The following is a 15,052-nucleotide window of genomic DNA, read 5'->3' as shown; positions in this document are numbered from 1 at the left end:
ATCCAATCTGCACAGGGAGTGCCCATGTGACTAGTGTAGCAGTTTTTTATGCGGATGTCCAAATTTGGCCTCTAATTGCTACAATTTTGCTCCACTTGCAAATTATATAACTACGAGAGTCATATTTCGGGAATCCTGTAAGGTTGTTGATTGGAAAAAATGGCAGCTACTTTAACGTCAACCGACGGTAGTGTGAATCAAAAACCATGCTAGTGATCGCCTGCAGCACAAAGGCTCCCGAGTTAAACTACACATACACACCTGTTGGAAACAACAACAGCTTTTGTTTTTAATAATACGTGCCTACGGTGGTTTGTTTTTGCGATCGCCATGGCGATTGTTCGAGCAGAAACGGCCGGTGTTCCACCCACGCTGACGTCAGTGTCCAATCCGCCAGCAGTTCCCATATTCTGCTGGCGGGAGTTTGCGTGCGGTTGGGGAGCTGCCTTTGTAAACATCACCGTAACTTACCCGATCTATAAGATGATCTTTCGGCAGATGTTGCACGGCGTGCAGTTAACGCAAGCCTTTGGGCAGTTGCGAAGCGAAGGCATGATGTATCTGTACCGTGGCATTTTTCCACCGCTGGCTCAAAAATCTATCTCCCTGTCGCTAATGTTCGGAGTGTACGATAGTACCAGAAGACCGCTAGTAGAGTACTGCCATGTGAATCCATATACCGCCAAAACCGTTGCCGGAATGGCTGCCGGAACCGTCGAAGCCGTTCTGATGCCATTTGAAAGAGTGCAGACGCTGCTAGCGGACGCCACGTATCACCAAAAGTATCGCAACACCCATCATGCGTTCAAGTGAGTTACAGGAACTTTTAGTAAATAATATGAATATGGTACTACTACTTATGCATCAACATTAGAATCATCATTCTGGAGAACGGCTTCAAAGAGTTGTATCGAGGACTGGTACCAATCTTGTGGCGCAATGGACCTTCCAATGCTATGTTCTTCGTGCTGAGGGAAGAAGCCAGTAGTCGATTGCCAAAACGGGTAAATATGAGCTATTAGAGAGCAGAGCAGCAAATGCTTGAATGGTGTATTCTTTCTTTTTTTTTTAGGATTCTATGATTTCTCAACGCACGCAGGAATTTGTTGCAGGTGCCTGCATCGGGGCGTTCATTAGTTCATTATTCTACCCGTTAAACGTGCTGAAAGTAACCATGCAGTGTCGGGTAGGAGGACCATATGATGGCATGTGGACAGCTATGCTAAAGGTGTACAACAATCGTGACCGAAAACTACGGAACGTGTACAAGGGCGTTAGCATGAACTGCACTCGAGCGTTTTTTAGCTGGGGCATCATGAATACAGCGTACGAGCAGCTTAAAAAGGTGTTCTATTGAGTGCGCTCGTTTGTCAAACGGCTACAATACTTGACAAAGGGCTGTGTTACATCGTCAGCGCGCACCAAACCTATCGAACGGTGTGATCTCAGACCACATCTCTACTCTCCATAACGCACCATGGAGTAAAATATTTAATCGCCCCTGATACCGTGTTCTATCCATTGCATTTAATGCTACTCCTCTCCGGATTCTTTGTACAGATTGCTGTAGCCGTTCTCGTTGTTGGGCAGTGGTGCTATTCAAGTATTCAATAATGTATTCGCGCGTTTTGTAAATATGGAATTGTAAATATTTGTTAGAAGCAGCAAGGTTAAATTCCGTGTCCCCGGTGTTGGATGCGAAAATTACGATGGCGCCATTTATTGTCTAGTTCTAGTGTAGTAATTTTCTGTAGCAAAATGTTGCTTTTAGCGCAAAGAATATCCCAAAGGAAATCCCGATAATATTGGGTTGAATCGTACAATAAAACGCTGTAGTGTACGAAAGGTGAATAGGCTACACGCATATATGTGTACAAAAGTTGGATTTCACTGTTCTGGTTTCAAAGTGGAAAATGGAAATAGGTGTGATCTAAATACAATTTGCACCGTTACGCACAGATCAAAATTAGTTGTGTTTGTTTCTGTATACTATATTTGCGCATTTTTACGATAAGCGGATTCACCAATGCATTGGCTCTTGCTAATTTTTGGGTATTGAAAATTGTACGTAGAACTAATACTCTTGTTGCATACATTTAGGCGCTTTATTGAAACGCAACAGGTATGGCTTGAAATCCATCCCCTTCGAATACCATGCAATTTTTAATGTGTATCCAGACACACATCATACAATAAAATCATACATTCATTCAAAAAAGCTTTATTGATACTGCTATTATACACTGAGTACACATTTGCATCGATGCGGTGCTGGAGTGGAAGCACTTATAAATAGAATCGTTGCTTTTTTTTCGCTGGTTCCTTAAAGTAGCACGAAATGGTGCAAGATGTCCCATCGAAGAACCATGTATGTGCTGCAACAAACCCGAAACACTCCCGGAAAAGGTGACCATCACGTCGATCAAGTCGTAAATATACATATATTTCACAGACCATATTGGCTACGTTTTACAGTAGGTACTGTTTGATGAAATTACCGGATTCCTTTGGGCAAACCAATCGGATGAAATCAAAGTCCATGCCGGACGGGGTCCGACGATGAAGGTACGTTTCCTCGAAGCCCAGTAATGGCGGCATCGAAGACGAATTGAATCGAACCGGTGACTACCTCGATGTAGGTCCATGCCAGCCACAGTCCGAACATGTACACTCCCACCTGGACGATCTTATCCATGATGTAAAGCCTGCAACAAGCAAACAATTAGTATTGTTGTATTCCCCACCAGTCAGCACTGAGCATAATGGATGCGAGAGGTTCAGCTCGTGAGCTTACTTGCGAAGGAGTTTGCGCGCTTTCGGCAACGTTTCCGGTTCTTCCTTCAGGATGTACTTGCGCGCACCGAGTATGAAATCATACAGATAGCTCTGGTAGTTGATTTCGGACACGTCGAAGTAAAACCGCTTCCGATCGTCACGCGAAAGCCGTCGATACAACGCTTTAGTGTTGTCACTCTGAAAAATCCACTCCTTGGTCGTGTAGTACTGCAGTATCGTCAAACCCGCCGATATCCGTTTCTGCACTTTCACTAGGCTGTGGGGACACCAAAGAAGAGTGCGACAAGAATGTTAGAACAAGTTCCCACACACGTCTACACCATTGCTCAGCTCAGCGATTGGCTAAACTGGCCACTTACAAAGGCTTTCGGCGCAACAGCATCAGCAAGAAGTCGATTAAATAGGCAGGCAAGTAGTGAAAGAAGATGACGCACAGCATGTGATAGAAGTAGCTCGACTTGATCGACCCATCTGGGTACCAAAGGGCGAAGCAGAAGGGATTCTCGTTCAGCACTTTCCGGCCTCCCTCCAGCACCTCACCCCAGCTGATCGGATTGTCTGCCGACGAGGTAAGATTGTAGTACATAACCTCATCCTTGCGCGAGTTGCGCGCGCGTTCCGAGCCGATCGCGATGATCGCGTTCATCGTAATGTCCACCGGCATAAAGTCTGCCAGGTACTCGCCGTTACAGTGCATGCTGCGGATAACACCCCGGCCGGCACCGATAAGCAACCCCGTAGGTCCGTTGGTACCTTCACCCCAACCGGCAAACGGTTCCCGCATGGTAGCCGTCACGATAGATGGTCGTGCGATCGCGATCGGTACCTTACCCCTGTATTGATACACCAGATCTTCGGTGAGTGCTTTCGTGTAAGCGTACGTATTTGGCAGATTGTTGAGCAGTCTGTCGGTCCAAAAAGTAAAGAGAGTTTGCAGAGGTCAGAAAGTGGCAGCCGATTTCCCCCGCGCCCAAACTCACCTTGGCGTGATGAGATCCAGAATGTCGTCGTCGAGCAGGCCAACCATCTTCGAAACGCCTTCCGGGTTCTGTGGCGCAGGATAGTACTTCTCCTCCAGCACGGCCTCATTACACTGGCAGTAGGCTGTGGACACGTGCACGAACGACACCAGCCGGCGCATTTGTTCCGCCAGCGCGAGAACTCGGATCGTCCCGTTCAGATTGATGTCCACCGCCTGGCGAATGTGTTGATCGAAGCGCACGTTGGCGGCACAATGGAACACCATGTCGACGTTTTCAATCAGCTCCCGGTGGTCTTCATCGCTCAAACCCAACCCTTCGCTGAGGATGTCACCGCGTATGAGCCGGATCTTCGCCAACCGATCGTTGTGGTTCTCGCGTACCTGATCGAACACCAGATTTTTGACGTACTCGTCTTTGCGCTGGGCCGGATCGAGGCCCTTTTTGGCGCGGATCAGCAGGTAGATGCGTTCGATGCCACCGCAGTCACGCAGCAGCTTCTCCACCATGATCTTGCCCATGAAACCGGTTGCGCCGGTGATGAAAATCGATCGTCCAGCGTACGCCTCGGCGATACCGCCCGGTTGTACGTCCGGGAGTGACGTCATTGTGTGCCCCTCATCCATGGCGGTTCCGTTCTGTCACTGGTCCCTGTCGGCACGATGTGGGACAGGCCAGTAAATGAATTGCGACACGTGAATCCCTCGATTCCGGCTAGCTCCTGTGGACGAATAATTAATTTGTGCAAACAGTGCTGATTATTTACTTGGCGATATTCACCGAATGGAATGTGTGCAAGCGGCATCTCTTTGCCAATTGTCGGGTTGATAATGTTCCGCGCTTGAGGTTAGTGAGAGGGAAATAACTGAAATTCTTCTATGATCATGTCCGCGTGTGTGCCGATCGGCTCATTACCGATAGATTATAGAATTCATAAATTATGTAAATGTTTGCGCGACAAATAATAAGAAAGGTACACCGTGTGGGGCATAAGAAGCTTTACTGCTGACTAGTTTAAATGCTATCATATTCCTAAGTAATTTAATTTTGAAAAAATGTGCAAGAATGGCATTAGCATAATGCTATAAAACAACCGTAAATTGAAAGCATCATTTCGGCTCAACAAAAAACGATAGATTATCAATCACTCCTCTGCACCTGGGGCTCATTATGTGTGGAAACTTATGCGACACGCGCCATTCATTTGCGTGCGTATTTGTCTCGCAATCGTCCTCGATGATCCGGCGTGTTTAAAACTGGTCAGCGGTTCGCTCTTGTCGACTTGCCAATGCTACAGATCCAGTGTGACCCATCGTTCGCTCATCGAATTTGCAAAACCATCGACTAACGGCTATCGATAAACTCTAACGCACTGCGTGCTGTATCCGTCGATCGTCCCTCGAAGTTAGGTGTCGCTCGAATGTGTACTGTTACGCCACCATCGCATGGTTGGGCCGAGCGATTGGTACGATATCAATTGAATGATGCGTCTTTGCTGAGCCTTTTGGCTTAGGTTTATTAGCACTTTCTGAAAAGCCCCACCGCGTAATGGAAGCGTCGGTTTACAGCTCTCGGGGCGAAAATCAGTACGCAGCTGGGCGTGTCGTGTGCCGTAAATGCGTTTAAAGCTAGTAAAACCAGAAACAAGCTTCAGTTAGCTTTTCTGCAAGCTTTACAAACCGAAGTGTAAAGTGCAGTGAAAATTGTCATCACGCTTATGCAATCGCTGCTTCTTCGCTGCTGCGAGATCGCCTACGGCAAACTGCTGTGGGTCATTCTCAACTTCATGCATGCATCGCGAAGATCGAGGTCAACTCCCACGTTCGTTTCGAAAATGGCTTATACCGTGCTAGTAGCGTGATAGCACTGTCAAATAAATCCCATCTCATGCACACGTTGCAAGCGCCAACAGAAACTTGTAAAATGCAGTGAATGTAGTGAAAAGAAAACAATAATCACTGGTAAAAAATATTTATAAACAGTACCGACGGTTAACTAGTGACCTTCTTGATCCGACCTACAATTATCGAGCTTTTTTTTTATTCATCATAAATTTTCCGAACAATTCAAGGCGCACCGGTACGGGTGTGAGTAAGCACCAGACGTCCATACGCTTTTGGCCCATGGCTACTAAACAACAACGTATATTTTCTCCCTCATTATCGTGCATCTCTTACGTAAGCTAGTATAGCACATCGAACGATATATTCCGCATGGGTTTCATAGAAACGAATAGTAATATATGCCGTTATTGTCCCTCGTCATGCAGCAAATTCTTACAGTCCTGCCGTGAAGTCTCCAAGGTTCAAGGATAACAGAAAAGAGCATCGATAATCGTGATCAGGATGATCGTGTAAAGGATCACGATAAATTAACGAATTCATCCAGTCGACCTTCGTTGGGGCTTCGATGCACAGCACTCCTTCATCTCGAGGTGGTTCACGAGAAAAGTCTGCACGAGTCTTTACGTGCGCAAGATCAAGTGTGACCATGAACAGAAGGTCTGTGTTACCGGTTTTCCATGTCTAGGGCCAGGACGAAGGTAATTGGATGGCTCGCAAATATTAACTTAAAATGGGATTTAGCACATACGCGAGATCATTGAGCGTTGTGGGAAATATTAGTTAATCATTATTTATAGCACTCTCATGAGAGCTGAATCGAACTGAATTCGACATTGGTGTCCTCCTTAAGAGGACGCCATCGGTTTCGGTGCCTATAAAGTGTAAATCTTCACACGGGTTTTTGACAGGCTGGCAATGAAACAGTTATCATGGACTTGAAATTATTAATAAAGGTCAATGGGGGATATTATAAAACACGACCAGTCACACACACACACATACACAAATGCAGTGGTCAAACGATCGAATTCGCATATGCTAATCGTGTGACGAACCCACCGAATGGTCGTTCACCTCGTGTGGGTATTTAATTCGAGAGACTGCAGCGTTGGTATAGCAAACGAACCTGTGCCTTATCAAGTCTCGAACAACGTCATTTAGGGGTACCCAAATGTGATGCCGCTAACAGCTGCACTGGGAATGGAACCGGCAAGGACGAACTATGACTTTTTTTGGCTATGCAGTGTACATAATAATGGCACGTAATTAAAGTATAGGAAGTTATAGTTCTGTCCGCAATGCCACATCAATAGTCGTCGGGCGTAGGCCGATCGGCATGGCCTAAGGTGTTCCAATGAAACGCCATTGGTAATGCAATAGTCATGTTTGAAGCGGAGAGTGATAGGAATAGTAAAACGTTAATCCGATATCCACCGCGATCGATATGTTTATTGAGAGTCAGCATGCGTCGCGTGGGATCCTGCGTGCCAGAATAAATCGACGCCGTTCGCATCGCGATGCATATGAAGACAAATATTTTTGTACTGCATATTTTAAAGCTTAACAGAACATGCTGAATGTTTGGTGGGTATTTAAAAAATTACATGAGAAGATACAAATAAGCGGACTTAAGATCATTGAAAATGTTATAAGTGTTCAAATAATAATAAATTAATAGGATAATAATTTTAGATGTATCAGGAGCATATAAAGCCTCAAATTTATTACATAGCAGGAGCATTATTTCTTTGAACCATATAAATACTCCTTGCCAACAATGTAAAGAAAACCGATATGACAACAATTCCGCTGGATACATAATAAATGAGTGTCGCAATCGAGAGGGCCCATGGGTAATCGTAACATATTCCCTACGGCTACATTTGCAGAATACAAATGCTTTTGACATCATCCCCATCATGTAACAAAAGTAAATTTTCAAAGTGAATTTTTAATTTCCACCATCCAATGAATATCATAATGAACGACAGAAAGATATATATATATATATATATATATATATATATATATATATATATATATATATATATATATATATATATATATATATATATATATATATATATATATATATATATATGTATCCTTATCAAATAGAGCAATACCAAATTCGGCTGTACAAGCCTTAAGAATTTAGCAACAATAGAGTCACTGTGAAGAGCATTGAAATTGAAAATTTGGCAAAGGGCAATACATTTACCATCGTCGAACAGGTGTCAGGGTTTAATTTCCATTCTTTGAAGATTATACTATTGAGTTTTTAATATGGCTTGTAGTTGTCGGTACTACAATTTACTAAGATTGAGAAGAACCACTCCAGCAATCAAAATCAATGATACAGAATTGTGAGAATAAAGAACACAAGTACCATCTGAATCCAGTTTTGAAGGTCCTTCCTTTGGCATAGGGTTTCAGTGACTTTTGAATACAGCAAGTGAAATGCGGAAGACCATGGAATTTAGCACCATCACTCGGTTTACCTTGAATACGTGTATTGACCATTTAATTGGCAAGCCGATTACGTTTACACGGAGAGGATCATGAAAGTTTTATGATTTGCAGAAAGAGATCGGATGTTAATATCCGTGTGTCCTTCGATAAAATTTAAGTGTACTTCCTGTACCCTAAATGTTTTTCCCGCTGCTGTCGTCCTGCGTATCACTGTCAATTGCATGACTCTTATACATCAACTTCTCCCTACATTACTTGTTTTAACCACGGCAAAGTCGTTCCTTTTCTTGCATGATGGGTTTCTCAAGCGAATGCAGTCCGTGATCGAAAGAGCACAGTCAAGCCAATTTGAGTAAGGACGACCGCAAATTCACTTAGGGACACGAGGGTCGACCGCTTGATCGATCTGCAAGCGATCTTCAAGATTTTTAAGGCCATCGGGATGTTTCACGCGCGTGTCCCGGAACGGTACCTTCCCAAGAAAGGAGCTTATAGCCAATCAGAAGTAGTGGTTTTAAAAAAAGGGGCTTTCATACCAATGGTAGGTAAGGATATTCATTATAAAAAATTAAGGGATATGTTTCAAACTTTGAACGTTAGCATTTTTTTGCGTCTAATTTTTTCACTCATTTATGTAGCGTGTTTTTCACTGGAAGAGAGCTTTACTTCAGCATCTTAATCAACGTTGAGCAGCGTTTTTATCGCTGCGCAAACAAAAATAGTTATATGGATTGCGTTACGTTCGCGTTGCAATGAAAACATCAAAACATGCATAACATAAATGTACCGAGAAGTTGTCTTTAAGTTCTATTCTTTCACTTCGCAGACAATTTCAAGTGTATATCACTGACTTCTGCAAACGTATACATGTCGTTCTTGGGAGACACCGTATTAATACAGTTTGAACTGCTGCCACAAGCCTCATGCGCCTCAAGTCAACTCACTTAGATAATTTTATACGTTTCGCTAATTTCAACCGTTTGCATATAGCCCTCAGCTATGCCTACCTTTTCCACTACAGTAACGCTACACGTGCACGCTCTACACGATCACTTGCCCGCGGTTGACAGACGCGTCGTATCGTCTTCTTAGTAAACACTGCAATTACAGATGCCACCCCACATTATTAGAGCCAGAACGGCGCAATTTTTCACGATCGACACTAGCACAAGGACTGTGTGGGATCACCGATCAACTGAACCGTTTGTGTCTGCCAATGGTCTACCGAGCTGATCGACCGTTCCGTGAGACTTTCCACATGCGACTGAGCAGCGCGAACCACGCCGCAGCTCAGATATAACTTCACGCACGAGCCAGAAAGCGTCACAGGGCGCTATCGTTGGACTGACACGACTGGCTGCATATGTTGCTGACGGCTGCAGCAAAGTAGGCGACTGTTTACAAATTACAAGAACACCCATATCCCGCCACTTCCCACCATTCCACGCCGCGCCCCGTCGAAGGGAAACCCATCGCAGGCATCCGCGTAGGCCATGATGCAAGCCGAGGTTTGGCTTTCCTTTTTCGCTCTGCAAAATTCGACCTACACCAACCAGTCCCGTAGTGCGCGATCATACCGCATTCTTCGGGACAGCGGGACCGCTACGTCAGAGCGGCTGGAAAGGTCAGGCCACGAAATGGCCGCTGCCTGTTGCACCGGTGCGGACGACATTCTGCCCGAGGGAGATAACGCTATTACGCGATGCGATGGCAGCGCTGCGCATCGTCATCATCGAGGGTAATCTCGGGGTCGATCGGTGTTATTCGTGCGCCGGTATCTTTCAAGGTCATCCTGGCGACCCAATTCTGATTCTGGTTTTGCCAGTTGTCCTGCTGCTGATGAACTTGAGGCGGCGAAATTTCGCCCCCGTGTTTGCGTGTTTCGTTCGCGGTGAAAACAGGCTGGAGGATCGATCGTCAACATCCTCCACCATGCGAACATGTGATTCATTCAAAGAAAACGTTCGTTGAAAAACGAAATATTCACTATGTAACTGCGTACAGGCGATCGTCGTTAGATGAACGAATATTATTGTCGACAAAATGTTAGTGAATGCGCGTGTGGTGTCACCTCAAAATAGGGGGAAGTATCGGGAACTCCCTACACCTTGTACCCCAAAAGTTAACGGAAATTGGATTCCTGTTTTGGGGTATTTTCCAGGTTTGCCTTATGATGGCTGTTTTTCAAGCAGGGAGGGCGGTTCCAACGTATCTAAATGTTTCTGGATTTTTCTTGATTTTTCTAGAAAATTGTTCCGGTGTAAACTGGAGGCATTCTTATTAAATAAGAAAAAAATTGAACGAAATATGTTATTACTATGTTTTTGATGAAACAAAGTTTGATTTCGAGTAGCGGAAACAACAATATAAGTAGATAATCTTTGCACATATTGGTGGATAATATTGATAGCTCAGTGAATTCATTTCACAGATTAGTTTTCTTAAATATGATGTAAATAGTAGACGATCATATTCGTCGATCACTGGCATAAGTAAGGAATAAATAACGAATAATAAAACGATATGTATTAGCTAATAATAACATATTATCATTTATTCACGAGTGTCAAGCGAAAAGATTTATAGGTGCTATAACTAACGAACTATTTTCAATCCCAAAATTGTTCCTTTTTGTGTTACTTGTTTTACTGTAAGTAATTGAACTGCTTCATGGGTGAAATTACAGTTCATTTTGGCGCGAAGACAGACGCCTCCGGTGGGTTGTCACCAACTAAAGTACATTAGACCTCAAATGAAGTACATTAGACGACGAATCCACTGTGAGCGCTACTTTCGTTATCAATCCACCGAAACAACTCATTCCTAATTGGACCGCCCCGAGGTACATTAGCGATTTTAAGAGCCGTTTACTGCGGCACGTTTTGTCTCCCACCCGAAGCAAAGATAGATGTCCTACTAACCTTTATGCAGCTAGGGCGTCCCTCCTGCGAGATGCCCGAGATGGTAAAACGCGGTACTTTGCGATACGTAGTAAATTCATTTTTATTACACCTACTAGCCGGCAAACCAAACAACGCTACCCTCTGGCTCACATATACCACGAAGCAGTTGGAATTCAATTACTCAAGAATCAAACCTCGGGCCACGTCGACGTTCGGGCAAGGGATGCTTGCACTGCCCACAATAAGTGCCCAGTGCGGATTCCTCTGGCGGCGTGACCCGGACTCCACGACGAATGAAGATTACATGCAATTCCCACCCATTACCGAGCGTCACTGGGCTCGATGCCTAGCGGCAATTAGGCAGGCCTCCGTGGCGCTTCTTCGGCGTGATCGTCGTTGAAAAATTGAATTGCATTCTCGATGTTAATCTGGGCATACCGAACGATGCCATGAAGTCGATGGAGCGGTGGCTAATCGGTCCGTGCCGTGCGAAATCTATGCACTTCAGTTCCGCACGATGCACGTTGCAATGGGCGTCAAAAAATCAGATAACCCGCCCGATGACGTTCCCCTCAGTTGCATGCACGCTAAATCTATCAATTAAAGGTCTGATCCTCGCCTGCAAAACCGCACACACACTCGAGAGAGCATGGGTTAGCCGCTGGACAAGGAGAAGCAAATTGGCTTCCGTTACGTTCCGGTTGCATCACTGACACTGGTTCGACGTTGCAAGTGATCGTTTCTGCAATCTGACATTACATGCATATTTACTCGGAGTATGCACACGGATGCAGGCAATTGTGTGATTCTGTCTACATTTCGTATTGTGATGCCGAATGTGTGCAATTTGGCATGTAAAAAAGGAAAAGCTCGTGAAGGGAATCGATCAGCACGCGTCCTTCGTTAACGTATCCGCTTTGCTTGAATCACTGTCGCATAAGCTGCCAACGTGGTGCATAATTAAAATTGCAAAATAACAAAACAAAAAACAAAAAAAAAGGGACTTTGTAAAAAAAAGTAAAAGGGACTTTGCAATGCGATACAGCCTATGTGGGTTTTCTTTTTCTCATTTGTTTAAATCGTACACACATGAGAATCATAGCCTCCTATGATGCAGGAACAGCAGGTGAGTTTCGCACTGCATCGCAATAAGAGACACTAACTCGCTTTTTGGACATTCAATATGCCAATAAAAGTTTCTAGTTTTTTAGTCAAAGGTCAGCTTATTGGTATGTAACCCAAGCACAGCTCTGTAAAACACGGGTAGACTAAAGTAGGCTGTTTTTAAACCTTCAGAACCTTTCTTATGTGATGCTTGACATACGTTTCTCTTTTCGATTTGCATTGAATTCTATCGATCATATTAGTACGATCATGTCAGTTTTACGGTTTGGTTTTATGAGTGTGCGATTTGTATGTAATTGGCTTTAACGTTTACTTTTATTTCTTACCCAGGCGGTGAATTATTGGAATAGAAAATCCAGCAGGTTATCCATCCAGACATACAATCACTTGCGACCCAAGGTCACGATGATACCGATCTAAGCGATCGGTACAGGGTGCCATTTGGTGCACACAGTAAATTATACAATTGCTTCCACCGTCCAGTGGGGGGAGTTTAAATTCACTTCGCATTGTTTAACCCTGTATTTATAAGCTCTACTAGTCATTTGATTTCTGTTGCATAAAATATGAGGATTTTATTACTCAAAAAAAAAACATATATTTTTATCTAGTACTTATATCTCCGAGTACTTTTCATACACTGTCCAATTGCTGCCGGAGCGGGAGTGCGGAGTTTCCGTAATGTTAGCTTCGTTTTCGTTTTATATGCACTATTTATAGTAACCTGCGTTACTCAGTAAGTAATTCGACTTCCGCCTCAGTGTCTCAGCAGTGACGGGACGTAGCCAGCCGAAAGTCAAGAGTGACCTTCGAGTCCCTACAAGAACTGGATCGATCCGCTGTAGACATCGTAGACACTGATGTTGAAGGAAGGGTCGTTGACGAAATAAGCACCTTCACATTAATGTACTTAATACACAAAAGGGTCAGAAAAGCAGTAAGTTTATTCAGGAAATCAACCAACCGCGCATCCTACGGAAAACATGATCGTATCACACTGAATCTACGTTCTATAACGTTGGTACCAATATTGCCCCTCCAATAAGTTATGATGCATCATTGGATCTAGGAGAAGTTTCGCCTATTATATATTTAAACGGTTGCTTTATTTCTATCTACTATGATACCACTACAACATACTTCCAGCTGGGACTTAAATTATCTTAAAGCCTTTTTTTAAAGTGGTCGAAGGACATCGTTTGCTGGTCCCACTTTTAACTTCATCCCGAATCACCTGACCAGGCAATGGAGGGTAGTTGATTACTTAGTAATTCGAGCATTATCAGCGCGTATACTTTATCCATTGTAATAAGCATGCGTCTGAATGAAGGGGGTCCTTCCGGTTTCAGCAACAGGACCAATTGAATATTCTTACGCACCCAACAGCTATGTCCTCACATCATATGTGTTATGTAGATGTATGTACTCAGCAGTAATTAGATCAATTTACGTTTCGTCTATGAGCTGCAAAGAAACACTGATACCTGGTACGTTTTAACTATGTTTGAAAAGGGAAACAACCATCCGAGCAGCATCGATGGTGATGGAGCATTCCTAGGTCTTTCCCGATCATCGCTTTCTAGTACTTGTGTTACGAATCGAAATCTCCAAGTAGAACGATGGACCTGCCGCAACAATAACCTCCAAAGTCGGGATTAAGTCATCAAATTTGAAATTGGAAAAAAGTTTATCGTGGCTGCAATCACACCCACAATCCCAGTCAATATGATTCATTCCACTGGGAATATTCGCACAGCAATGGTTGCTCCTAAATCCAAGTGTTCTTGGGAAATGCTTTGGTTATGGTTGGTTATCCTCGAGTTGGATGATCTCCTCCTCGATCCTAGTGCGCATGATCAAGTGATCGATCCTAGAAGTGTCGTATGATTTCTGTTGATCTAGCTGTTGCAGCAGACTGTGCAGATTGCAGAATGGATTTCGCTAACTTGCCGGTTGCGAAGAACCACCGGAAGTGTTTAGGTATATTTTCCTCCACACCAAAAGGTTTTACACCAACGTAACGATGCAAATTAACCTTCCATGTTGATTTGGATAGTTTCTAATCGTTACCCAATGCAACGATAAGTACGATCTATCACGCTGTTGCGATGCAATTGCTGCACACGATCCCCATATTGCACTGACCGGCGTAGCTGCCGACTCAACCATGCCGAAGTATTTCGCTTTGAATATTGCACCGACCAAGCCCGGAGTCGGGCATTTGGGTGCGACAATAAACATATCATTTCTCTAAATAATGCTTTATGGGTGGAGATCGTAAAAAAAGCCGCCAGTGCAGTCATTGCCTCACACGAATCTATTGCGTGGCCGTAGACGCGCCGGGAACCATTGCAAACAAACAGAACCGGCCACGAGCGAGGTGTTGCCAGTTACGCACGAGACACTTGGTGGTGAGAGAAGTCATTAGATGTGCCAGCCTGCCTGCCCTGGCTTCGCAGATCATTAATCAAGCCCACGTCGGTGGGTGCACTGTCGTTGCAGTTGTTGCAAATGCACTTGCAGTCGTTGCACTGGCCGCCTGGCTCGAATTAGGGGGTGCGAGCTGGCACTAAGAATGCACCACGACAGGGAAGGTCACAACGGTTTACTGGCATGCATTGGGTGTTCGTTTTCGCTGCAATTCAAATACGCCAATTCGCGAACGTCGCCACCACCGAACAATGCATTTGCAGCAAAATGCAACTGGTCGGGGCAATGTGAGCTGAATGATCGTACAGCCTGGGACATTAGGCATTAGATGCAGACTGCATGCTACCCGCAATGCAACGCGTTTCTCTCACAAGGTGCATAACGGCATGCCCGGCAATGAAATCGAGCTCTGTGGCCCGACAAATTGGGTGATTTGCGATGGATTGATTTTTCGGTGTTTGGTGGTTTACAGTCGCAGGAACGTGGCATTAGAGCGTGGAAA

The 15,052-nt window shown here is 44.4% G+C and overlaps 2 protein-coding genes across 2 annotated transcripts; one reads left to right on the top strand and one right to left on the bottom strand.

Annotated features, from left to right (window-relative positions):
* Window positions 1–330: 330 nt before the first annotated feature.
* LOC128720196 (mitochondrial nicotinamide adenine dinucleotide transporter SLC25A51) lies at window positions 331–1,949 on the top strand. Its single transcript, XM_053813849.1, has 3 exons — window positions 331–809; window positions 875–1,004; window positions 1,073–1,949. Exons 1-3 carry the CDS (start codon window positions 331–333, stop codon window positions 1,355–1,357), a joined length of 894 nt encoding a protein of 297 aa, XP_053669824.1. The 3' UTR covers window positions 1,358–1,949.
* Window positions 1,950–2,237: 288 nt separating this feature from the next.
* LOC128720194 (putative fatty acyl-CoA reductase CG5065) lies at window positions 2,238–9,118 on the bottom strand. The gene is made up of 5 exons (XM_053813847.1): window positions 9,100–9,118; window positions 3,777–4,497; window positions 3,156–3,701; window positions 2,795–3,052; window positions 2,238–2,705 (listed from the first exon to the last, which is right to left on the bottom strand). Exons 2-5 carry the CDS (start codon window positions 4,400–4,402, stop codon window positions 2,531–2,533), a joined length of 1,605 nt encoding a protein of 534 aa, XP_053669822.1. The 5' UTR covers window positions 4,403–4,497; window positions 9,100–9,118; the 3' UTR covers window positions 2,238–2,530.
* Between the last annotated feature and the right edge of the window lie 5,934 nt (window positions 9,119–15,052).

The sequence above is a fragment of the Anopheles nili genome, chromosome 2 (genome assembly GCF_943737925.1).
Source record: "Anopheles nili chromosome 2, idAnoNiliSN_F5_01, whole genome shotgun sequence".
Taxonomy (NCBI): domain Eukaryota; kingdom Metazoa; phylum Arthropoda; class Insecta; order Diptera; family Culicidae; genus Anopheles; species Anopheles nili.
Note: the sequence above shows the minus strand (reverse complement) of the source record. Positions and strands in the feature narration are given on the sequence as shown.

Bases quoted from the DNA above. Each gene is read 5' to 3' on its own strand.
- LOC128720194 (XM_053813847.1), bottom strand. From the start codon at position 4,402: ATGGATGAGGGGCACACAATGACGTCACTCCCGGACGTACAACCGGGC. The intron at 3,702-3,776 runs GTGAGTTTGGGC...TTGGACCGACAG, and splicing joins CTGGATCTCATCACGCCAAG to ACTGCTCAACAATCTGCCAA. The intron at 2,706-2,794 runs GTAAGCTCACGA...TGCTTGTTGCAG, and splicing joins GCGCGCAAACTCCTTCGCAA to GCTTTACATCATGGATAAGA.
- LOC128720196 (XM_053813849.1), top strand. From the start codon at position 331: ATGGCGATTGTTCGAGCAGAAACGGCCGGTGTTCCACCCACGCTGACG. The intron at 810-874 runs GTGAGTTACAGG...CATCAACATTAG, and splicing joins AACACCCATCATGCGTTCAA to AATCATCATTCTGGAGAACG. The intron at 1,005-1,072 runs GTAAATATGAGC...TTTTTTTTTTAG, and splicing joins GTAGTCGATTGCCAAAACGG to GATTCTATGATTTCTCAACG.